Source organism: Pisolithus orientalis (assembly GCF_024613125.1).
Source record: "Pisolithus orientalis strain OTSU chromosome Unknown F5J12scaffold_5, whole genome shotgun sequence".
NCBI lineage: Eukaryota > Fungi > Basidiomycota > Agaricomycetes > Boletales > Pisolithaceae > Pisolithus > Pisolithus orientalis.
The window spans coordinates 698,351-721,513 of NW_026260786.1; the positions used below are offsets into that span (position 1 = coordinate 698,351).

Here is a 23,163-nt window from a genome sequence, read left to right on the forward strand (position 1 = left end):
TGGCGTGTCACTCGATCAATTATCATCAATGTAAGTCAGCTCATATGTACTACGTGAGTCGTGAAGATGTATACGAAAAGCAGAGTTGTAGGTATCGCAAGAAAGGTGGGGAGGGGGGTGTCGCATGCAAGTGCATTCAAAAAAAGATAAGCGTGCTAGGTGTCATCGTGGATGAAGGTTAGAAGCGCTTCGGCAGGGTATCCCAGACGCAACTTCAAAATCGACAAGGCAGCCCCATCAACGTGCTTGTCGATGGGTGTAATAGTCTAGGTCACCATCCCAAGGGAATTCCAGAGAACAAACGCCTGGCAAGTGAAGTGCTCGAAACAGTCTCAGGGACTAGCGGTGTGCGAGGACCACCCAAAACGATCTGTGGTTTACACCCTCAATCGGCCCATATCAAGATCCCCGAACCGAAGCCGGTCAACAAAGTCGCCTACGTCCTCAGTGGTAGTTTCTGCACCGCCACCTCCAGTTCCCGTGGTGCTAGTACCTGCGGTGACCGTGGTTCGCGTCATCTCCGTGTCATCGGATGTAGTCGTCGCCCCTGTACTCTGTATCGTCGGTGCGAGGACAGAACGTGCAGTGAAAGATGGCATCGGCCCTAGTACTGAAACGCGACTAAATCCACCGTTACCGTTATCCGAAGACGAAGGCATAGAATAATAGGCAGAACCGCGCGAGGTCGGAGATGGTAAGTTGTCCGTTGAATGTTGGCTACGTTCCCGCGCAAGGCCGAACGCCGAAACAGCTGGAGAAATAGGCAGACCACTCGTTCTGCTACGCAGTCGAGGAGATAGCGATCCTGAACTGGCCGTTTGAACTCCAGATTGCGCCGATGGGCGAGATGAAACGGAACCAGAATGCCCATAAGAATAGCCTGAGCCTCGCGCAGAACCTGATGCGGAAGAACGGGAAAGGGGACCAGCATAAGAACCCAAGGAGTGGAGCGAGCCTTGTTCAGAGAGCACTGCCTGGTGCTGGTGGACCAGTTGAGGCTGATGGCTTGTATGAGCTGAAAAATTCCAAACGTTCAAAACCGAAAGGACTTACCGTACCGAACGTTGTTCGTCTCTCACCAGTGTCAAACCCAGGGCCACGACCAATGTTTCGCCCGGCTTCAGCTATCGTCCGCCATCCTTCACCAGCAGCCGGTGGTTCAGCGTCAAGCACATCAATCGTAATACTTGCCTCATTTGAAGAACCCGTGATGACTGATAGTGATTCGCGCAGGGTTCGTGGTGGTGTGCCCCTGTTGGTGCGTCCGGAAGCAGCGAACTGGGACGCAGGCGTTGGAACTGGCAGGTCCAACACATCCAAACCTTGTGAGAACGGGAAACTGCCTCTGCTACCTAAAGAGCTGTATGGATCTTCCAGAGCATATGCAGGAGGGGAACCCAGAGGCATTGGAGGAACGTTCTGGCCCGAGGTAGCTCCATCCACCGGTCGCTGGTGTCATTGCACAGGGAAGGAATAGAGACGGGTGTGCCAAGACGAGAGACGGCATCGTGATACACGGTATTGCCTGAAACAGCACTCTTGGTGCTCAGAGTCGAGAGCGGACGATCGTCTCCGATAATTAAGCTAGGGCCACTACGACGGCGAGAGCGCGGTGCCTGAAGGAGAGATTGACTAGACTCGATATCATCGGGACGGCGGCCATTTGAAGAACGGGAACCGTTATGCGAGGAGCTGCCAAACCAGCTCAGACGAAGCTTTTGAAGCGAGCCAAAGCCAAAGCTGCTGTGCCAACCACTAGGACCTGCAACTGGGCTAGGTTCGGAATGACTGTGAGTTGAGGTCTCCGCACTTTCCAGCGAGCGAGGTCCAACGTCACGAAGCAGTACGCGACGGGCAGTGAACACCTCTGATGCCTCCATGTCACTTGCAGGATAGGACAAACTGCGGATAGATTTCTCCTTCTCGATCACTGAAGGCGTCTTACGAGTGGAATGCTTTTCGCTGTCAAACGGGGGTGGCGGAGGGAGTGGTGAAAGATGAGGAAGCAATGGATCGCTATCGTCCCCATGGGGAACACCATACATTCTCGGCGGGCTCTGAGGTTCCTCCTCGTCGTCGTCGATCCTAAGAAGTTCACCAGGGGGAATGATATGTCCAGTCATTTCACTGCTCGCCCTCGCAGCTGGGAAGTACGAGTCGCCATATGCTTGTCCAATTCTTCCACCATCAGGTAGCAAGACGCCATAGTCTGTAACAGCGGAAGAACTGGTGTGGCCCGAGTCGCCTGACGCGGTACTGCCAATCACTGGGGGAGCCGCACCCGGGGGAAGAGATGGAATATTGGAGGCATGGCGTTGTCCCCTACTGGCCCCGGTTTGGCTGCGCTGAAGGAAAGAGTCAACTTCGTCACCGGACCCACGTGGAGAACCGACACCAACTGGCCTGTCCCCGTCGGCGCTTCGGGGCGCCGTAGGATGTACGACTTCCCAATGCGTCCAAATCGGGGTTGCCCGGTAACCATCGCGTCTCCTCTGTCTCCGCCATCGGATTACACAAAGCAAGAGCAACAGTAGCAAAACGAATCCCGCTATAGCACCGAAAATGATACCGATCAGTGCGCCCTTGGAAAGCGTGGACACTGCGGAAGGTTGTGTAGTGGATGATGGCGATGCAGTGGTTGTGGTCGAGGCTGCAGTAGGCGTGGTGGACGAAGGCGTAACGCTAGAAGGAATTAAAGATGACGTAGAGGGGATGGACGTAGATGGAGATAAGGAAGATGATGTTGAAGAGGGTGTCGCTGTAGAAGAAGGGAGGGGTGTCGCTGTTGGGGAGGCTGTCGACGGAGACGATGAAGGAGGGTACAAGCCACCATAAGTCCATGCTCCGTCCGTTCCGAGAGGGATCTGGAAGTTAATCAGTCATCAAGTTCTGACCGGCCACTACCATTAGCCGCAACGAATCGGGTAACACGAAGAATGGAATAGCAAGCACTGCCCCTCTTCGAGCCACCTAACAAACACTTGCTCCGGAGAGCATAGAGCACCAAAGCTGTGGATTAGAGAGGAAGGGACCCACGCTTGGACCGTAGTAGGTGAGTGGCAACTGCAGGATTGTCGTGCTCGTTGTCACGGGTATACCCTCAGGGTTGGTTATCGTGGTTATCGACATCGTCATCCAGGATGGCAGCTGTTGTGTGCCTGCCATCTTTAACGTGCCAAAAAGTGGGTATAGAGAAGAAAAGGTTTATGCAGTGGGCAGATTATAGCACGGAGTAAATGTTGAAGAGATGAGTGTCGTTCAGTGAGTGAGTGTGAGGAGACACTGTGGAACAAGCAGTTATTTTGCGACTTCCATACCACGGAACGCACGAGACACCTACACAGCCGGTCTTTTTTCGTTAGTGAGTCGTGAAAGATGATCGAGGACAAGGAGAAGGGGGTGGCCACAACCGCGCACGTGGGTATTTTACACTCGGTTGACTTATCACGTGAGCTCAAAATCAAGAAAGATGTCTTCTCGATTGCAATAAAGTATTACACACATCGAGGATCTTCAACTCCAAGCCTGCTCCAACGTGTGAAGACAGGAATTTCATCTCCCCCTGCTGGTCTTTGCTAGACTCGCCAAATTCTCCCCCACAACCTTCATACCATCATTCATTATTTGCATGTCCCGGTCCAACTCTGCACGTCGGTCCGCCACAGCTTTCGAGAGGGCGGAATACGAAAACATTCTCCCGCTAAATCATTGTGGTATCTCCAATCAGCGACAACACAACAGTAGGGAGAAAGGTAAATAAAAAGACGCACGTGAAATGATCCTTCGCCTGTGTAGGATATTGCGCTGGAGCAATTATTATAAACCTAGTCTGCCTACAAGCACGCACCATGTCAAGCAGGTCCTGAAATTCCTTGGACAATTCTGCAATCCGTTTGGATAACCACCGCCGGCAGAGCGACGGTCATTTACGTACCTTCACCCCCCCTCACCCATTCTTCTGTGGTGCATTCCCTCCACCGTTTGCATTCTGCATCGAATTCCCTTTCGTTCACAAATTCGCCAAGATCCATAAACAGCGACTCAAGCGTTGTCAGTGAGTCACTCTGTAGAGGGGGGCCCGCTGGGAACGGAGTGGGCGGCATTTGTGGGCTTGAAAGCATTGTGTAGCCCTCCTTAGGAACATCAGGCCTCATCGTACCACCCGCCAGAAAATAGTACCTCATCTGTCCGGGCTCTTTTCTGAGGCCGGTGGTCTTCCTGGTACTGATCTGAAAACGCTCCGCCCTCCCTCCCGGGGCCAAGTCCGGGTACTGGGGGCACGGTCCTCCTTCCTTCAGCCATGGTACCAACATCTATGTTGCCAAGGTCCCCCGCGGCAACTGGCACCGAATATATCCTCTCGTTTACGCCGTTAACGTTGTCATTTACGTTCATGGCCCCCTCTATTTCGCCTGGGCAAAATTGTGCATACCCAGGCACAGGCGCAGCTATCGTTGGTGCAACGGCATTCTTACCAGTAGGGTTGGCATTACCCCCGACGGTAGCCCGTGCAAGCCCCGGTCCGGCCCCTAACAAGCGCATATATCCTGGTACAGTTTCACCTGCGTCTATATTACAACGGTTAGTGCCTGTTAATCATGCGTATCCTTACCAGCGGTGAAGCTGTTGCGGTTCTCCTCGCTGTCGCGCCTCTGTCTAGCGTTTCCTTCTTTAGTGGAGTCTTCTTCTATCTGTCCAGTTGCTGTACCCGTAGCTGAGGCAAAGGGTAAGTTCCTGAGGACCGAGCCGCCCACGAAGTCATTGGTGGGTGCCGCATCAGCTGGGTAAGGAACAAGTGAAATCGGCGCCATTTCTGGTCTACGAATTCCTTCGAAGCTTCGTCGAGGCTTCTGCATGTGTGATGTCGCCTCGCGTTCGGAATGGATGGGTATATGCGGGTTAGGAGATGACTTGGGTGTCCTCTTCCCAAGGAGCCCAACGAGTGAGCGGGCTTTCACACCGCTTCCGGTAGATGTAGAAGTACCAGCAGCACTTCCTGGACTCGCTCCATGACCCAGTCCGGACTCAGGTACACCGCCCCCTACCGATGAATGTGGGCGTGCCAGATTCGCCATGCCTGTAGATCGCGACTAGAGCGGAATCCCTACCACGACATTCGTCTGGTGTAGATTTGTCCATGAAGGATACAGAGGATTGAGGACGCTGCGGGACAAATGTTTGCCTTGCACTCATGAGTGGTTGCGATAGTAGTCCAAGTGAAGCGACGCGTCTGGCCATGTCACGGGAGCACGTGACCGACGCGTCCAACCAGCTCAAGTAACTTCTCAATTGCTTGTAAGCCAGAAAATCAACGTTTCAATGACCAGCTTCTACAATAGTAACAGTTAACGTTGCTCTGTGTCGTACCTTACATGCTCTTCGACAATAGGAAACATGATAGAAGTGGAGCTACCAGTTGATAATTCCCTCTTGTCGCTCATATCGCCAACTCCATGTCTAAGATCCTGCAAATCCTTGTCCGCCTTCGACAGCTCTACAGTGTTATTACGATTGATGCTTGTTTCAAATCGAACCCCAGTACCTTGTTCAATATCGGGTCGGGGTCCATTGCCACCCATCGAGCGCCGTGGGCTGACGAAGGAGCTCCCAGTACTGTATGGATGGCGCCGATGGATGTAGTCGTCACCCGAGACCCATATCGTTGCACAAAGGACACCAATGACGCTCACATAGCTGTTAGCGAGGAGGAGCACGGTGCCGACGTAGAACGAAGAATCGGTCGTGATGCAGATGATTTGCCCTATGTTAAATAAGACTGGAAATACGAAGTTGGCAGCCGAGATATAAAGTATTTGCCGTATCCTTCTTCCGATCCCGATCGTTTGAGGGAGCGAAAATGTAAACGAGTCTACATTATCGTATGCATCGACATAATAATGAAAGAGTTGGTTGCTCACCCAATGTCAATCTCAATGAAGTTGTCCCTGCGCATTGGATGTGCAGTTTGTAGAGGAAAAGCCCTGATGAGTAACTGCTTCAAGGTGAGAAGAAATCTCTTAGTGATGGAAGACCCCATACAGATTATCGAACATTTGCAAAGTCCATTCCGTAGTGACATAAGGGTTGCGAAACCATGTCACCTCTGCTTGCGTAGTGAGGGTCGTGACGTCTGGCGTTGATATGATATATTGGTGGACGTACAGCGACTGCCAATAGACCCGTCGAAAATCAAATGAATTCACGGGAACGAATGTAAATACATACCAGCACGACAAAACGACCGCATTTGACACACACGGGAAATGCAAGCACCCGCATTAGGGTGGATAAAGGGGTCCTTTCTATGGGGTATAATGCAAGGAGGCGTGTTAGTAGTATGGAGTCGTAAAAGATCGGCGGGAACATGGCAAATATAATGGTCGCTGTATACACCGATGCCGGAATAGGATCGAGTGGCCGTAGGATGGCGCTTCCGCTGACGACGAAGTTTAGGACCCCAAGTACTAAAGCAAAGCAGATAGCAATAACGTTTAGGCGGAAAATCAACCGCCTACGCGACTCTGCGGTCGAAAACACGAACAGCACAACCAGCAGTGGAATAAGACATGCACATAAGGATGTAACGACTGTTACGAAGGTGAACGGGGCACGTATGTTCCGGACGAAGTCTGTGATGATCACCTCTTGTGCTGTGGAATTGGTTGGCTGAGACATCGTGTACCGCTGTGGAAGAGTAACAAATTCCGTGGATGGTGGGTACCGAGGAATGTAGGCGAGGCCACCACTTTTGACATCTGACAAACTTTAACAGTTAGTTTTCCCACTTTGCAGGTACTTGAGTGTCCAGCGTCTCGAACATCTTTCCCATGGGACGGTTATCCTTCCCTGAAGGAACGACGTGCAGTGGGAAGATATCCGCGCTTGGGGAGCTTATCTACTGAAGGAAGGGGCATCACGAATCGCGCTATAGCCTACCCCTTATGACATTTTGCTTCGGAATTCTGGAACACTTACCCTGAGAAGAGAGACTTGTGGCGTCGATCGCCTCAATACAGCCACAATGAATCGTTTTCAGTATGTGTGCACCGGAAGAGTTGGAGGTATGTACCACCTTGATTTCTTGTGGCCACCCATCACTGCAGCACTCATGATGTGAATCTGGCAATTTCCCTCACCAATAAGGAAAGGTGTGACTCCGCTGAAATGATAAGTACGCACTAAGTAACCTGCTGGGCCCTTCGAAGAAGCTAAACAAGATCTTCTGTAATGCGATAACAAAAAAATGCGACAGACAATGCTATCATGTCTATCGCTCTCCAACTCGTTTAATCACTGTGCCTTTTATCTCCAGCCTCTCGTTCTTCCTCCAAAAATCACTCAGAATCTCTGCAAGACGCGTAGGATCATCCTGGCAACCGGTATCAGCAGTTTGGCCAAGGCGCATCGCCCAGACCACGGGCCGAAGATCGGCACTAACCTCGTGCACTAAGTGTCCAACTCCACGGTCACTCATGACCTCGAGCCAAAATTTACCCTGCATCTGACCGATCATAAGGGGCGTGTCGAGGCGTTCGGCGCCAGCGAGGACCAGCAGTCTCGCTGTTCGAATGGAAAGAAAGAGCGACGACAAGGAAGCAAACCATGCTGTAGAAAAGATGCATCAAGTTCGAAGAAACTGTTGGACACGGTACGGACATTCCCAATAGGGGGCAGTAGACCGAAGTGGTGTTCGCCATCTGTATTCAAACGACCCGTTTGCGCGTGTGCGTGGGAAAGACTTGAATCTCTGGGCACTAGAATGGAGGGTACTGAGATCCGGGCCGAGGTAGGATTGTTAATAGCGTGCGTGTTGACACTAGGCACAAAAACGAGTCCGATCAGTTATCGCCTAAAGTGCTATCTGTCAACCATCACAGGGTGCTTACTGCCATTCAATAGCTTCTTCAATACTGTCAAAGCCCTCGGGTCTAGTATTCAACAGTGCATGCATATGAGGAAGTGCTTCCATGGCAGTTCCTGTATGACGGCCCGTTAAGGGTTCATGTGGAGATACCCACAGCACAAAGTGGCGTACCCTCTACAACATCCAAAACTGCGACACCGGATATGACATACTTTAACTCCTGGAGCTTCGGAGAGGCATGAACGACGGCGGAGCCACCCATACTATGGCCTACTAACTAAATAGAACGGGTTCTAAATTTAAGTTTATGTGAGGTGCGATAACTTCATGACATACCATAAATACAGGCGAGGTGGACGGGTCAGGGAAAACCTTTTGAATGAAAGCGCATAAGTCATCGACAAGGACATTCATGGACAGGTCTTCATCCGATGCGATCGCAGTGGTCTTGCCTGCGAGAGACGATCAATGTAGGCGATTTCGTGAAAATGAAGATAAACCAAACCGTGTCTTCTTGCATCGAATGCAAGTACTCCAACTTCTCCTTTCATTAACTGTACGAGCTCTCTCGCAAGACACGCGAAGCTTGCGCCAGAGTACCCAGCGCCATGGTGCATCACAAACACGCCGCCACGCTCTGAACGTGGTGGTGTATAGTAAGCCCGGACGTCGATGTCCCGGTCAGGCAATGTCACTTGTAGAGCTTGTGCAAAGTATCCGGCCAGTGATATAGGGGCGTAAGCCGGGTTGGGCATCTTCTTCGCGCGATTCTGAGATAATCCTGATCTGTGACTGGCAATCACGTTCAAGAGGTTCGGATCGGCAAGATATGCTAGAGAATACCTACGACGGTAGGCCCATTACGGAGGGAAGAGATCCGAGAGAATCTTCCAGCTCATCATCATTTTCTCCTTCCTCTGCAGGTGGCTCTTGGAGTGTAGATAACCGTGAACTGATTGTAGATCGATAGAGTTGGGACATGTTGTGTGGGTGATACGTACAGGAACGGATTAGTGCAAGGTCGATGTGGTCATCAAGGAGACATGCCTAATCTGGAACGGGCACATTCATCAACTTCTGGTCCCTTTGAAAAATCTTTTTGCATTCCACCTTCTTTGGCTCGTAACGCCCAGACAGTTACGCGCGATGGGCCAAGTTGTTCCCTCGCCTTGATATTCTTGGCATTCACCGACAGGCAACCCTTGGTTCTTCGCCTCAACGGGCAAGCAGAGCTACTGAGTGAGTCGAAGAGCGCAAGAATCAATATCTTGCCGTCGTCCCATTTCCACAGGCATCATTTACTCCAGCATTTCCAAGTGCCATGTAAGTTAACAACTGGCGATGCAAAGGGGACTTGAGTAGGCCATTACATGTACACTACGTCAAGCTTATCTGTCTGTGCGTGCTGGATTGGGGCAGGCGGTGCAAGAGGTCAGTTGCATCGGATAGGTTAAAGGCTGATTGTTGCCAGGTGTAACAAGAAAACAACCAGGGTCGACCTTCCTCGGCTCCACGGGAAACGACGTCCATATAGCAAATCGAAAGTGTTCGTTGTGGATGCCAAAGTTTCCATTGCGAAACATGTGACAGTCAATCACTGCAGCTGGAAGACGAATGAGGGAGCATTATTCACCCCTGCCAGCCCTACTCTTGTTTCGGTGTCACGACCGGTCAACGTTCGTAAGCCACAGGTGCGTCTGATGTTGAACGTCTTTTGCACGACGAAAAGCTCCCAACGTGTATCAATCCACTTTACTGTAGACAGTCGTTGTGGATGTCCGATTTTCGGTGAGTCGCATCTCACCATCACCAGTTCTTGTCGCGAATAATGTAAAGCTAATGTGAATGACGAATAAATTCGGTGTGAGGAGGTTTGCTTGGCCAACCGAACCGCACGTTCCTTATTCAATATCCCCTTTGTTGCGGGGACCATCATGGTTCGTTCCCGTCTGTCACACGTCGTATCTATACACTCCTGTATCGAAGAGCCTTTGGTTACCGGGCACGATAAGAGTTGTTACCCTGTTGCAATGGAATAGGGGCTATTGCGTGCGAAAATGGCAATGTAACTTAACTTTGCTGTCCCCGACGCCCTTTCAATTGGATCGTAATAGCACCCATGTCTCCGCTACGTTGTTGGTCGTCGTCCTTATCAATTAACCATATCCAAAGAGTCTTTTTCCGCTCGATTGAAACGGCCGCTGCATCCGCATCTTCCACCGAGCCAAGAACCCACTTCAAAATCACTCTCCGTCGTTCTGCCATCGGTCTCGGCGAAAAGAAGAAAGAGACTCTTGTCTCCCTCGGTCTGCATAGACGTATGCAGACTGTCTACCATCCACACACCCCAGAGGCTGGAGGAAAGATATTGAAGGTGAAGGAGCTCGTCGAGGTGGAAAACGTCCCTGCGAGTGCCGTCCGCACTCAGGAGCAGCAGCGGCAGGAGCGGAAAGCACCCAGGGGGTATGCCGTTGCCGGTTCGAGAATGAGAGCATTTCAATGGGAGAGGACGAAATGGCAATGACAGATACCATGCAGTGGTGGGTTTGGTCGTTGTATCGTGCATGCCCCAGCAACGCTGAATCTTGCTCAAGGGAACCATAATCTTCGATCTCGACATTCGCTGTATCGTGCTGGAGCGTCTACTCTGTTCTTCCGCCTTGCTCGGTATTGGTATTGGTAGTGTCCTGTGTACTTTTTCAACTGAACAAGGTGCTACCATTGTAAAGATCTAGACTACCTCTTCCAAACGCCTCCCTTCCTCCCTAACCCTCACAGGCAGACCGGCAAATTTTGACCGCAATGCTTCGTACTTGCGCCTCTGGCTCAGTGACACGCTCGGTCCGACCTTACCAAGTGCCCCCGCAAAGTCTTCTTCCGTCACGACAACACAGTGGCTTTTCTTGATTCCCCTTTGGTTCCTTCTACCTCCTCGAGGGAACCCAACACTCGCCTCAGCGCAACAACACCGGCCTCACGTACAAGAGCTGCAATATCCGCTCCACTGTACCCTTCACACTGCTCCTGTATCAGTGTTTCTGTAGTGGGTTAACACCGTCTCATCCCGCAGCGGCACTCTGCGTACAAGAGTCCGTAAGATTTCGACGCGCTCCTCTGCGCTGGGAAGGTCGACATAGAGGAGCTTGTCCAATCGCCCAGGTCGGACCATCGCAGGATCAATCATATCTGGCCGGTTGGTGGCGGCAATGACATAGACCGACTTGCGAGCGTCGAGACCATCTAGCTCAGTGAGCAGGGTATTCACGACCCGCGCAGACTGAGTCAGACTGGACATTGCAATGCAGATAGAGTCAGCTACATTTCACGCGGTGAAAGTAATCACACACCAAACTATCGTCTCGCCGTGGGACTAAAGCATCCAGTTCGTCGAAGAAGATGACGCAGGGTGATGATGCTCGTGCGCGGGAAAAGACTTGTCTGACTGCCCTTTCACTCTCACCAACATACTGGAGCAAGCAATTTGAGGAAGTTCTCGCATCTACGTAAAGAAAATTAAAAGGAAAACATACTTTGTTTAGGAGCTCTGGACCTTTGACACTGATGAAATTTGCTCTCGATTCATTTGCCACTGCTTTTGCAAGCAATGTCTTTCCGCATCCAGGCGGACCCCATAGCAACACGCCGCACGCTGCTACGATGCCAACAGCACTAAATAATTCGGGTCGTCTAACGGGCTGGACGATGGCCATCTGGAGTTCTTCACGAATACCACGTAAGGCACCGACGTCAGCCCAAGTAACGTCTGGAACTGTTGCGAAGCCCTCCCGCTTTGATGAAGGTTGTACTTCCTGACAGTGCTGCACGAAAGTCCGATGACGTTATACACAAAGGAGCGAGTTGAGAAGGCGTGAGTGGCGACGGGTGAGCACTCAGAAAGTGAGCGATAGAACTCGAAGACAGTTGTGAAATCAGGGACGAAAACGGTGCTGAGTTAGAGCTTGCCTCCGCTGTGGGCGTCTGAGGATCTGAGTCAACGGTCATCGAAGTATCTCCACTTATTGCTTCTTGAATACCAGGTAATACGAGCGACCCGTCTTTCAACTGTTGGAATATCCGCTTGACTGCTATGATCCCTGCTGCTCCTGTCAGCGCTGACAAGTCTGCACCCACGTACCCCGGAGTGGCCTTTGCCAGCGCGGCAAAGTCAAAATCCCCTTCGAGTCGGAGCTTGGCGCATAAAACGCGCAAAATCCTACCATCCATACTGAATCAAGTCCGAAATTGTTCCCAAGATTTAACAACTAACTTCTGCCTGGCTTCCTCGTCTGGAACGCCCATACTGACTTCGTGGTCGAAGCGACCCGCTCGCCTGAGTGCAGCGTCGAGAGAATCTGGGCGATTCGTGGCTCCAATCACGATGACGGGTTTATTGTCATTTTTCTCCCAAGACATGTCTACCGATTAAACTCGTTAGTTAGAGCGAAACCAGCAGTGATTCAACTCGCCATCCATGCATGTCAGGAACTGAGCTACGATTCGACGCTCCATCTCTCTTTGAGCGCTTTCTCGTTTCGGAGTGATGGCATCTATTTCGTCAATAAACAGAAGACAAGGTGCAGCACGCTGTCGTGCCAAACATGAGACCGGTGCTCGGTAGCATATTGCTGAAGCGTACTTTAGCCTCCTCGAAGGTATCCCGTAGCGTTTTCTCCGATTCTCCTGACATCCCGGAGACGATGGACGGCGCGGAGATGTTAATGAAAGGCACACCAAGTTCCTACGCAGTCCCGGTCCATGTAAGTAACATCGCCAATTGATGATAGTACACTTACCCCAGCAATTGCATTCGCCAGTAACGTCTTTCCACACCCAGGAGGACCATGGAGAAGCACGCCACGAGGAGGCTGAACTCCAGTATGCAGGTATATTTCGGGATGGCACAACGGCATTGCGACAAGCTCAAGCATCTTTTCCACACACCCCTCAACACCGCCAAGATCAGATAGTCTAGTAGTCGGCGGCTCGTAGGTTTGCACGGGACCACCGCTGCTGCCGGCTTTGATCCGCTTGTTGCTTTGCTCAGTGGTGCAGCTCGTTCGTAGCCTACGCTTCGAAGATGGTCTGCCATCCGTGGAGGATGAACCCGAGGCCGTAGTATTAGGAGTAATGGTTGTAGCTGGTCCTAGTTCAACGGGGTCCTCGTTCTGATTCTTGTCCTGTGGCTGCGTGTCCGGGAGCTCATCTACGGAGAGCGGCGCGACAACGGTTGCCGGCTGGTTAGGGACGGGGGCCGCATTGAGGTTTAGCTTCGCTTTTCTATGGGTTGACCATAAACTCTGCATTGATCTATTGAGAGCATTTGAACCCTGCCTGAGATCATCAACGGAGCGCGTAATAAATTCGTGGGCGCAACTTACATCCATGGTATAGCATACAATCGAGTTTTCTATGTGTGACAACCGTATAGCACTCTCCTTTTATCAAGCACTGGCACCCAGCAGTGTTTGGGCTCTAAGAGATATGCCTATTGGCTCGTGGTGGGCTGCAACTTAAATCTTGCACAGCCACAGTATTGCAGCCCCAATGCGAAGTACGCCTTCTCGATCGCAGGCGTTTGTATGGGTGGTGCGGGGTGCAGGTACGATGTTCATTGAACACAACCAAGTTTGCTCAAAACTCCATGAGATACACATTTGCAGCCTTCAGGTTATCTCAAGGCTCCGTGAGCGTTATGAATCCACAATTCGATGTTGGAATCAGCTAGTATGATTATGATTCGAAGCGGTATCATTAGCATTACAGATCAATGCCTAATACATCTAATAAGTACTGGTCTGCCCTGACCTCACAGCCCCGCAGGAAGGACTACAGTTCACAACGTCGCGTTACCTTCTTCCTCTTCCGCCCACCGGTCGTGTCTGGATCCCCGGACTCCGGCGTCTCAACACCCAGCATCGCCATTAGCCGGCGCTTCTCTTCCACCTGCACGGGGTCCTCGTACGTCACACGCATGCTTTCGTCTGGTGGTCGCATGACTTCCAGCAAATTAATATTCTCGTAGCATGAGCTGTCGAACTCGAGATCTAGTCCGGGTCGGGGGTGAGAAGGTAAGCTATTGAGAGAATCCTTCCGTACGTTGGCCTGGAAGAGTCATGATAGATATCAGAATTCGAGTTCATCGACCTCTAGCAGCAGGATTGTTACCTTCAATGGCGGCGGCGGTCTTGGTCGCTTCCCTTTGCGAGATTGTGGCACGGAATCTTCGTCAGATGACCGTTTTCCAAGAAGAGTTGTGAGAGTCTTTTCAAGTGCTTTGGCAACATCACCTAGGCCCGGTCCATCTGTGGAGGGTGCCTCATCTGGTGCGGAGCTGGGTAGAAGTTTCATTGGGGATGGTGACTTCGACGAAGGTATTGTTTCTGCGCCCTGCGAGGACAGATCAATAGGCGAATGGTGGAATAATCCGCTGTCAAGTTGTCCAGGAGACGGTTCCGGGACTATGGGAGCAATATCCAGTGGGGGAGAGCTGCTCTGGGGTGGCGGTCGGGGTGGTGGGGAGGATCGCGGCGAAATGGACGCCGCACGCCAGCCATCTCCATTCAACAAACCAATCGGCCTGCCGAACCAAACCTGTCCTTCATCGATATTTGAGTGTTGCATCGTGCCTAGCGAAAGCGAAACCCGTTCGCCTGGTCTCTCTGCAGGAATCTGCCGACCCGAGGACACATCTTCGTTTGGCTGTAAGAATTGGCCTCCGCGGACAAAACCTCCCTTGCTACTGGTAACATCTCCCGTGAGAACGTCAACTTCCCTTCCCTTTCCTTTATCTACTTTGGGCCTCAGGGAGGCCTCAGCGCTTCCGGAGGGTGGGAGGGAAACCAGGTTGTTCTGGAGATTGCTGACGAGGTACCGACCAACGTCTGGAACAGATCCTTGGCGTGCCATAGAATCAAGCCACCCCATTGAAACGACTGGTATTCGCCACTCCAGGGCTTTGTCAAACTTTGCGCCCTTCGCGCTGGGACATAGTAGATGCGTGGAACGGTAGGAGAATGTCTGTGCGATAGTAATTCCTGAGTAATGTAAGCAATGACTCGATACGTCAATGTGATGGTACCAACCAAGCGCCCGGAGCAGTCGACGAATCCAACATAACTCAGACTGGTCAAGACCAGATAAACTCAAGAGGATCTTCTCCACGCCTAACAGGCAGTGAAAGTAACATGAGCTTCTCACCTAACCTGATCGGATGGCAAAAACAAACCGGGGATGGGAGTGGATATCGCCAGTGGTGTGAAAGAAACGTTGTCTTCTGGTGCACAGATCCGTTCGAAGAACACGGAGTGCTCGAGCCAGCATTCTGTGCGGTACTTCGTACGTTCCACCTCATCAGGTTCGTCGCGGTAAAGTTTACTCCCACTACATGTTCTGCGTAAGTAAGAGTTGAGGAAGCAGTCTTTGTCAAACAGTACCTGATAAGCCGAACAATGATGAAACTAACTTCCGCCGTGTCGTCGTCTGTAACCACTCCACCACCGTTCTCAATTGCTGAGCGGACATTCGGACACCGCGCCTCTCCAAGCAAACGAAAGGTGTAGGCCAGAAAAGAGAGTAGCTGCTGTAGTGTTTGTTTCCTGATTGACAGAATGCTTTGACCTGCTGCTACCTGCACTTTCTGGACCCTGGCCAGCAATGGAGGTGGATGGCCTGAATGGTTGTCGGAGCAGGGGTTCCTTCGTTATGGACGCGAACGAGTGCGCACGTTTAAATGTCGAAAGGACGCTTTCTTTAGTCTTGGCCTCGGTATTCAAAGAAGCCCGCGGAGGTGGCAAAGGAGTCGACAACGGTAGCGGCCGAGTTTGTGATTTTGATGGACTACGGACAAGTTTTCCCCCTTCTAGTTCAAAACCTCGGGGTTTAAGGAGACCCTGCCAGAGATGGAGAGTAACCGCAGGTGTGCGCTTGATAGCCGCATCCTCTTCTTCATCAAGGTCATTAGGAAGTTGGTCAATGGCCGTAAAAGTTGGTTGAGACGGCTGGCGTTCTGGAGCGATCTGCACTTGCGGAAGGTTTTCAGTAGGGTTACTATCCGACGAGTTGCGCGGATCCACATGGGCACCAGTGCCAGATTTGTCAGCCGGAATCGTAGACATTCGCTCTGAACCACGAGGTACACGATTCATCCACTCATTTCCGTGTAGCGACCGTCGTTCTGGCCTTGGTCGCTTCACGTGGTACTTCCTTTCATCGAATCTACCTTGAATGTGACTGTTGGACTTCTGCGAGACGGTCACCACAGAAACTTACCACCAAACTCAAGGCAATCCCAGAACCACTCCTCCCACACAAGGTGTATGCTTGCCTCGCCGCGTTGATTGAATCTCTCGGCGTAATGCATCTTGTCCGTCTCCACATCGCCTGAGCAGAGAAGATGCGTGACCTTAACCGGCCGTTCAATATTCTTGACATACACCCCTTGTTCAGCAGTGAACAGGCGGTTGATCTCAGCACAGCGGTCCACATCGCCTATGCCAGATAGCGACATGATGACTCCAGAAAATACGGGGAGACGGTATTTGGATACACTCTGGACAATATGTTAACACAATGCCACTAACGAGTGACAACCGAACCTCTCGAAAATCGACATCATCACCACGTAGCCAAATAGCATGAGATTCGTTTATCCATTCAGGAGTCATGATCGGGATCTTGCGTTCCAAGGCGCACTACACACTTGAACACTATGAAGAGACACAAGTGAAAGTCTGTCGGGCTTACCATGTACTTTGGTCCGCCGTGCGCGCTTGCTATCAGATGCGTAACTTTGTCGGTAAAGTCACTGTTTGACAATGCCCCAAGTTCAAATGCTTTCTTGAACAACGTAGGCTGCAATAACATGACTTCGTATCCTCATCTCCGCAAGCTGACCAGACGCCCGTACACACCTTGTCTACTTGACCGGTTGCACATACGGTGACACCTTTGAAGGGCCGTGGACACAAGTCCACCATGCTCGCATTCGGGGCCATCTCGGAATCGGAGCTGTTGTCTGGCCATGACGTGTCTCGATCGCAAGCATGGTATTCCGATGTTTGGGCCGGTCGTAGTTTGACGTTTGGAACCTGTTAGGTTAACTGGGACGTGAACGGGCCGGCAACAAGGCTGACAGCGTCAAGACCGACCTTGTGTGATTTGTTCCTGCGTCTCATCGCCAACTCATGTGAAGTCTATGGTCCATTTGTTTAACCGCGCCTATGACACGAATCACGTGATTGGATCAGGGCAGGCTTATACGCGCTTGGACTTCGACTGATCTGTCACTCCGCCCTCATGGACAACTGAGGATGGTTCGGTTTAAGGTGCGTGCTGTGCACAGACCTCAACAGGGGACGTCTTAACGGCGTAAACAGAATCGGTGGTTTCTAGTGGAATTCATTACTGTTTCTCCCGAATCGTCACAGCAGCCTTCCTTTGACAGCAAGCAGCTCTACTCTGCGGTGCGACAAAGTGTAGTATCCAACTTCGGAGACACGGGATGGGGTGCGGTTGGCATGTCGCTCACCAGTAAGTCTTTCTCTTTCCTTGACAAGTCTCTTCTCCGATCCGTGTAGTCAAATATTTCTCCCCGACAACAAATATATGCATCGTCCGTGTCGCACGAGACCAACATAAACTGGCTTGGGGCGCGATAACCTTACTCACCTCTGTCAATGGTGTGCGCATCATCCCAAACGTTGTCCATGTCTCAGGTGGGTGCCAGCCCCGGCTGTTACCCTTAACCCACCTTTCTCTGACGACCATGTCTTACTGATGCCTTCTAGGTACCATCAAACATACTCAGCTGGCTGCGATAAAGCATAACAGGGAGATTATCTCTCGTTTTCGGGCTCGAGCGAAGAATCCCGGTAAGAGAATTCGCCGGTTATGGCAAGCTCGGGATATATTTTCTGAACCTTTCCACAGCTGCATACCACGCACAGGATTCCTACGAGCCTTACTTGGTTCAGAGTACACGCGAAATTGAAGTATTGCAGGAGTAAGAGTTTCTCCAAGACTCAAGATTAAGATTCCAGGTGTACAATCCACCTCATGGGCGAAAACACTTCCCACAGCAGCATCGTATGTTTGGTGGAGTTGTTGTTTTGAGAACACTGTTCGTCCTGTGGAGATCTTGAAGCAGCCCGGGGCAGGTTATCTCCTCTCGACAAAGAATCATGTCGGTTTCCGTTGGTGTAGTTGGTCGAAGCAGCTTAGATGGGTGCGAGGCTTCACCGGTGGTCGACCACCTGTCCGTTACGATACAAGGAAACGAAGACTTAGTCCCGACTCATGGCTTCTATAAGTCTATTATCTCCCCTGAAACGGGTCATGCTCTTGGCACTACTAGCTATAGCTTCGACTCCATCCATGTTCTCACTCCAATTTCTGATGCCATTTGGTTCCACTCCTTCCTGTCACGTCGCGCATCCTCGATCCGGCGATGAGCCCAAGCGACGATGCCCTGTATCAATATCTCAACGTCTTCACGCGTATGCCCTGCCTGCAGGCATATACGAACACGCGACGTCTCCCGAGGAACGGTCGGTGGGAAGATAGGCTTTGTGTAAATAGCAACAGATGGCGGTGTATGATGGGAATTCGTATTTGAGTATTCGGACGGCGAGAATGCTAAGAGGAAAGTTGACAGCGAACGTGGCTCCGCAGTTAGGAGAGGTATGATTTGCGATGGAAATTGAAAGGGCTGGGATGATGGTGTCCCGGTTGATCTTTGTGTGAACTTGGCAGATTGTTTCCCGTCGCACTGTAAGGACTTCCCATTCGACCCTTCGGCTTCCCGATGAGAGTTATGCCCAGCTTCGCCACTCCGATGCCCGTGCTGCAACCTCGATGAGCACTCCTGGAGGTGATCTGGAAGTCTGAGAAGTGTAGGGGGTATGCTTTTAAGATGCACACGGATGCGATTCACGAAAAACGCGCAGAGCTCCATCAGGTGTGCAGCGAGCTACCGAGAAAGAACTCAACAGTCATTCCATGAGTTATCGGCGGAATGCCTACCACTTCTGTGGTTCCATCCTCGAGCATATCGAACGAGCATCCAGCTGCTATGACACTAGCGTTTGTAAGTGCAGTGGTATATATGAAGCTGCGCGCGTAGTTGAGAAGGTAATCTCTAACTAGCTCTGTTACCAATAGGACAGCTGGATGCTAATTGGGTTCAGTCTCTTCATGGACTGACCCAATGACTCACCTCCCGACGCAGCCAGAGACTTCCCAAAGGTGTGTAATCTAGCGAAGATCCTTTTTTCTAGACCAAGAGAGGTAACTAGTCCTCGCCCCTTAGGACCATAAATTCCCGTCGCATGAGCTTCATCCACGATCACGAATCCGTTACCTAGCGGCAGCATCTCTTCCACGCAATCCACGATCTCCGACAGGGGCGCAAACGTCCCATCCATACTATACAGACTCTCAACGGCCACGAAGATACTCGATTTGCCCGTCTTCAAATCTTCTCCATGGCTAAGGAGACGTCTAATGATGTGCTTGAGAGCGGGAACAGAGTTGTGTGCAAAAGAAATGAGGGAATCGCGGGATAAACGGGAAGTTCGCATGCCATCATGCACAGAGGCATGAATGAGCTCGTCGTATATGACTACATCACCTAGTTGGGGAACAGCTGAAAATAACCCAACGTTGGCGTCGAATCCGGAATTGAAGAGGATTGCGGCTTCGGCGTCAAAAAAACGGCAGAGGCGCGCCTCTAGAGCAGCGTGTGCAGGAGCAGGAACGAGTAAGCGTGAGCCACCCGATCCAAGGATATCTGGGGTGGAACTGAGAGCGTCAAGGACTGCCCTACGAAGGGTGGGCGATCGAGATAGTGAAAGGTAGTCATTGGAAGTGAAATCGATCACTGATTGTCCGGATGTCACTATCTGAGAAAATTCTGGAAGGCGGCGCCTGATAAGACGTTCGTCTCGGGATTTGAGGGCCGCCGAGAGTTTTTGGTCCAAAGAACGCATTTTATTTTTCGGATACTTAACGAAATGAAGTGGGGATGAGGCAGCTGGGGGGGATATAACTTCGATCTCGTCGACCTAAAAGCACTTACTCTAAGATACGACGTTCACTGTCAACTAGCTGTAAACTTGGACTCGGAGATAAATCGCTACTTACAGCCTGTTTTTTTTTCACAGCTGCCGGAAGTCCGTCTTCAGTAGCAAAAGCCTGGCTCAGTACTGTTCGTGATACGACGAGTCGCTTTTCAAAATCCTCGTGGTTGGCAAACTGTCGATCCAATATCAAATCAAATCAAGATCACACGCAATCACCCGACCTCCTTCTTTACGGTTTGGCATAGTTAAGCTTTCTTCATCTTTATAGAGTGGATCGAGGCTCGGCAACAATCCCTATTGCAGCCAATCATTGGATCCGATCGATGGACTGTTAACCCATTGTGAGCCTGAGTTCTTCAACCTTGACGCGGGTGCCAAGAGTCCGCTGAGACGGCGCACATAGGTACACCTGTGTAAATTTTCCGAGATAACCATACATAGCGTGCCTGAGTCGTGCTGGTAGGGTGATGATAGTAACCCTAGTAAGCTGAAAGCATCAGATAGCATCCCACTTTAGTTCATGTCCATCCTTGTTTTTATTTTCTGGTAGGTGTCTCGCTAAAAAGGCAACTGATCAAATTGATCAAATCAGCCCTTTGAAGTTGAGGCTTTCACAGGCTTTCTCCCGAAGTCCACCCTAGCCCACCCTTCAGTACAGTCATCCTCTGTTTGTCAAGCGGCGCCGATGTCGATGGGCCTCACCAGACAAAAGTTCCGAAGGTAATTCAAAAACAACAACAACTCAGTTCTACATATGTGCAGGTCAAGTGAACCTCTGTGAACCTCCAGGAAAAAAACACCTTGCTGCCAACGCATGAGAACTTACGGCATGAAATGGTCAGCCAAATGTACCACCGGAATCTAATTCAAAGGGGCCGAGTACCACAGGCGCAAAACGCAACGTGGCTTGAAGGTTGTGTCTCGGCGGGGCAATCGGTTAGAGCATGGATGACCGGGCAATCTCAAATTCCTTTTTCCTTAACGGATACAGAACCAAGATCCACTAGTGATCCACCCCAGATATAAGTATGGTTGTCTCGGAGAAAACCCCGGACTACTTGAGATTTCTCCCTCTCTCCCTCTACTTTTCCTTGTCTCCCAATGGGCCCTAATCCATTATACCTTCGTGTAAGTGTGGTCTTTCACTGAGAATGAGAATGCCTGGGCACTGACCCGCCTCCGCGTACTCTAAGTCAATCGACGGAAAGCCGGGTATTTTGATTGATTTCATCATTGTCGGCGGAGGAATCACAGGTTTGGCATGTGCTCTGGGACTGAGGAGAATTGGCCATCGTGCCATCGTGCTTGAGAAAATGGTCGTGGAAGATGTTTCTCGTGTATGTTCAAGGTCATTCTGCTGTACGCTGATTCATCCAACACTTGTTTATGCTCGCAGTTGGGGAATGGAGGTAGCAGGTTACCTCCCAACGCTTCCAAGATTTTGTTTCAGTGGGGTCTCGAGGCTGCCTTACGGGAGTTTGCAGTGTCATCTTCAGGGGTGGAAGTCATGAGATGTGGGTTCTTCGAGCGCTGAAATGGCAAGTTGAATCTGAGCTTTACGCGCAACAGATGAGACAGGTGACTCACTGGGCACTCATCCTTGGGAAGAGGAGATCCTCCGAGAAGCTGGTGGCGAATACCTGTTTTGCCATGTGACTACGCTCCCTTTTCCACTTGAAATACGTTTGCTAAGTGACTTAGCATGTGGACTTGTGGCAACTGTTGCTTCGGGCCGCAAAGGAAGCTGGCGTCGACGTCCGACTCGGCGCGAATGTCACTTCAATAGACGGAGACGATTGTAGCGTCAGATTGTCAGGGGGTGACGTGCTCCGTGCTGATGTTGTCATCTCCGCGGTTGGTATATCAAGTGACCTGCGGACAGTGGTGCCAGCGAATGATCATTGTCTATACGACTCGACCCCGGTGTTCTGCCGATTGTACAGGTGAAGAAAATGATTGTGTTCAAGGGCACATCGAGTAATATTATCGGTCAGCCTAATTGTCCCGTCGCAAGTTATGCTCCAAGACCATCTTCTTGCCCAGATGTATACCCGGCCTTCGGTATGTGCCGTCCTATCAACCAGATATCCATCCTCATGCCCCAGCTTAGCCACCCGCTTTTTTGTGGCTGGGACACCGTGCATCTGGACTCGCAAGTCGGGTGGTAAGTAATTGGAATGTTGTCAAGTACTACTTTCTTCATAGTCCCTTCTGAACAGGGAGGCGTGAACGGGTTTATGGTTCACATTTGGGTGTCTGACTACCCACGGTCGACTTCCAATGAAAGCGAATGGACTACTCAAGTCAACGAGGCAGACTGGAAATTCCTGATAAGTCATTGCGAGCCAAGGTCAGGTGACGTCTCCAGGTGGTGAATCCTTCGTGACAATTGTCTAGGTTGCAGAGACTAGTGCAATGGAGCCACGTTTCGAATGCACGAGCCTGTGAAAATTGTACCTCAGTTAGAAAACTGGGTGCATCCTAGTGGTCGTGTGCCAGTGGTTGGGGAGGCTGCTCATCCGCTGCCGGTATGTTGGTTAACACACGCGAATTGTTCGTCGATATACCAACGACCTTCACAGGCTGGTTCGGTGCAATTAACCGCCTCTCGGTATTGAAGACGCAGCGGTGTTCGCCAAGTTATTCTCGCATCTCACGTCCGAAGACCAAATACCTATGTTCCTACATGCTTTCCAGGATCTGCGGGAGGACCGTTGCAAGCGCGTCTTAGACTCTGAACTAGATAACTTGATTATCCCGTATGATGCCGAATAGTCCCGAACAAGAGGAACGGGACAACATCATGCGCGAGCGTCAAGCGCTAGGCTTAGGCGTTCTTGGTGCTGGTGGGGGGAAATTGCCGGATCAATGGGATCAACTAAAGGAGTTATTCGGGTACAATGCCGAAGACGAAGCCGATGATTGGTGGGTCAAGTGGGGTTTGCTGAGGGAGCGCGCGAAGCAGCGGTCGATCGAACTGGAGGAACGGATACATGTTCACCTTCAAGCAGTCAACATTAGTAACGAAGATGACGATGGCGAGTAAGTCTCCTTGTGCGCACATTAATGCCAGGTGCCGGCACTTTCATAGGTTTCCAATACTACTTCCAAATCGGCTCTCTCATTAATCACATTTTAATCCTCATTCATGGCCATATGATTTAACATATCACTACCACCGAATGTACTATAGCTTGCGAACAAATCTGGCAAACTCTAAGC

At 51.0% G+C, this 23,163-nt stretch overlaps 9 protein-coding genes across 9 annotated transcripts; 3 read left to right on the forward strand and 6 right to left on the reverse strand.

The window, feature by feature from the left end:
• Positions 1–3,400, reverse strand: F5J12DRAFT_810039 (uncharacterized protein). The gene is made up of 4 exons (XM_051744760.1): positions 3,037–3,400; positions 1,482–2,864; positions 1,054–1,449; positions 1–998 (listed from the first exon to the last, which is right to left on the reverse strand). Exons 1-4 carry the CDS (start codon positions 3,163–3,165, stop codon positions 378–380), a joined length of 2,529 nt encoding a protein of 842 aa, XP_051603040.1. The 5' UTR covers positions 3,166–3,400; the 3' UTR covers positions 1–377.
• Positions 3,401–5,210: 1,810 nt separating this feature from the next.
• Positions 5,211–6,941, reverse strand: F5J12DRAFT_445898 (uncharacterized protein). The gene is made up of 4 exons (XM_051739462.1): positions 6,226–6,941; positions 6,040–6,167; positions 5,919–5,992; positions 5,211–5,869 (listed from the first exon to the last, which is right to left on the reverse strand). The coding sequence occupies exons 1-4, from the start codon at positions 6,673–6,675 to the stop codon at positions 5,346–5,348; spliced, it is 1,176 nt and encodes a 391-aa protein (XP_051603041.1). The 5' UTR covers positions 6,676–6,941; the 3' UTR covers positions 5,211–5,345.
• A 326-nt stretch (positions 6,942–7,267) lies between these two features.
• F5J12DRAFT_715997 (Alpha/Beta hydrolase protein) lies at positions 7,268–8,845 on the reverse strand (the record flags this gene model as incomplete). The annotated part of the gene is given in 9 exon segments (XM_051740985.1): positions 7,268–7,369; positions 7,439–7,605; positions 7,657–7,738; positions 7,756–7,816; positions 7,887–7,977; positions 8,036–8,141; positions 8,201–8,311; positions 8,365–8,650; positions 8,715–8,845. 9 exon segments carry the CDS (start codon positions 8,843–8,845, stop codon positions 7,268–7,270), a joined length of 1,137 nt encoding a protein of 378 aa, XP_051603042.1.
• A 1,108-nt stretch (positions 8,846–9,953) lies between these two features.
• Positions 9,954–10,714, forward strand: F5J12DRAFT_446043 (uncharacterized protein). Its single transcript, XM_051739463.1, has 3 exons — positions 9,954–10,404; positions 10,459–10,576; positions 10,643–10,714. The coding sequence occupies exon 1, from the start codon at positions 9,984–9,986 to the stop codon at positions 10,386–10,388; it is 405 nt and encodes a 134-aa protein (XP_051603043.1). The 5' UTR covers positions 9,954–9,983; the 3' UTR covers positions 10,389–10,404; positions 10,459–10,576; positions 10,643–10,714.
• Positions 10,596–13,375, reverse strand: F5J12DRAFT_919543 (P-loop containing nucleoside triphosphate hydrolase protein; the record flags this gene model as incomplete). The annotated part of the gene is given in 11 exon segments (XM_051749247.1): positions 10,596–10,712; positions 10,757–10,888; positions 10,920–11,141; positions 11,212–11,331; positions 11,395–11,669; positions 11,689–12,077; positions 12,132–12,279; positions 12,331–12,448; positions 12,501–12,602; positions 12,658–13,191; positions 13,243–13,375. The coding sequence occupies 11 exon segments, from the start codon at positions 13,246–13,248 to the stop codon at positions 10,596–10,598; spliced, it is 2,163 nt and encodes a 720-aa protein (XP_051603044.1). The 5' UTR covers positions 13,249–13,375.
• Positions 13,376–17,049, reverse strand: F5J12DRAFT_810070 (uncharacterized protein). The gene is made up of 11 exons (XM_051744761.1): positions 17,011–17,049; positions 16,774–16,950; positions 16,607–16,714; positions 16,459–16,554; positions 16,133–16,412; positions 15,469–16,082; positions 15,298–15,440; positions 15,090–15,244; positions 14,947–15,027; positions 14,030–14,898; positions 13,376–13,966 (listed from the first exon to the last, which is right to left on the reverse strand). The coding sequence occupies exons 1-11, from the start codon at positions 17,035–17,037 to the stop codon at positions 13,691–13,693; spliced, it is 2,826 nt and encodes a 941-aa protein (XP_051603045.1). The 5' UTR covers positions 17,038–17,049; the 3' UTR covers positions 13,376–13,690.
• A 123-nt stretch (positions 17,050–17,172) lies between these two features.
• F5J12DRAFT_780551 (uncharacterized protein) lies at positions 17,173–17,868 on the forward strand (the record flags this gene model as incomplete). The annotated part of the gene is made up of 5 exons (XM_051742487.1): positions 17,173–17,187; positions 17,239–17,392; positions 17,440–17,577; positions 17,650–17,733; positions 17,792–17,868. The coding sequence occupies 5 exons, from the start codon at positions 17,173–17,175 to the stop codon at positions 17,866–17,868; spliced, it is 468 nt and encodes a 155-aa protein (XP_051603046.1).
• Positions 17,869–17,947: 79 nt separating this feature from the next.
• On the reverse strand, positions 17,948–19,848 carry F5J12DRAFT_964633 (pyridoxal phosphate-dependent transferase; the record flags this gene model as incomplete). Its single annotated transcript, XM_051749984.1, has 4 exons — positions 17,948–18,594; positions 18,724–18,830; positions 18,884–19,026; positions 19,077–19,848. 4 exons carry the CDS (start codon positions 19,846–19,848, stop codon positions 18,216–18,218), a joined length of 1,401 nt encoding a protein of 466 aa, XP_051603047.1. The 3' UTR covers positions 17,948–18,215.
• Positions 19,849–21,042: 1,194 nt separating this feature from the next.
• Positions 21,043–22,987, forward strand: F5J12DRAFT_903881 (uncharacterized protein; the record flags this gene model as incomplete). The annotated part of the gene is made up of 9 exons (XM_051748463.1): positions 21,043–21,069; positions 21,135–21,257; positions 21,290–21,455; positions 21,511–21,593; positions 21,643–21,844; positions 22,147–22,275; positions 22,363–22,473; positions 22,562–22,665; positions 22,730–22,987. 9 exons carry the CDS (start codon positions 21,043–21,045, stop codon positions 22,985–22,987), a joined length of 1,203 nt encoding a protein of 400 aa, XP_051603048.1.
• Positions 22,988–23,163: the final 176 nt, after the last annotated feature.

Bases quoted from the DNA above. Each gene is read 5' to 3' on its own strand.
- F5J12DRAFT_810039 (XM_051744760.1), bottom strand. From the start codon at position 3,165: ATGGCAGGCACACAACAGCTGCCATCCTGGATGACGATGTCGATAACC. The intron at 2,865-3,036 runs GTGGGTCCCTTC...ATTAACTTCCAG, and splicing joins TCACCTACTACGGTCCAAGC to ATCCCTCTCGGAACGGACGG. The intron at 999-1,053 runs GTAAGTCCTTTC...ACAAGCCATCAG, and splicing joins GACGAACAACGTTCGGTACG to CCTCAACTGGTCCACCAGCA.
- F5J12DRAFT_445898 (XM_051739462.1), bottom strand. From the start codon at position 6,675: ATGTCTCAGCCAACCAATTCCACAGCACAAGAGGTGATCATCACAGAC. The intron at 5,993-6,039 runs GTATGGGGTCTT...ACCTTGAAGCAG, and splicing joins TTGCAAATGTTCGATAATCT to TTACTCATCAGGGCTTTTCC. The intron at 5,870-5,918 runs GTGAGCAACCAA...ACGATAATGTAG, and splicing joins TTCATTGAGATTGACATTGG to ACTCGTTTACATTTTCGCTC.
- F5J12DRAFT_446043 (XM_051739463.1), top strand. From the start codon at position 9,984: ATGTCTCCGCTACGTTGTTGGTCGTCGTCCTTATCAATTAACCATATC.
- F5J12DRAFT_810070 (XM_051744761.1), bottom strand. From the start codon at position 17,037: ATGAGACGCAGGAACAAATCACACAAG. The intron at 16,951-17,010 runs GTCGGTCTTGAC...TTAACCTAACAG, and splicing joins GCAGGAACAAATCACACAAG to GTTCCAAACGTCAAACTACG. The intron at 15,441-15,468 runs GTCAATCAGGAA...ACACTACAGCAG, and splicing joins GCAGCAGGTCAAAGCATTCT to CTACTCTCTTTTCTGGCCTA.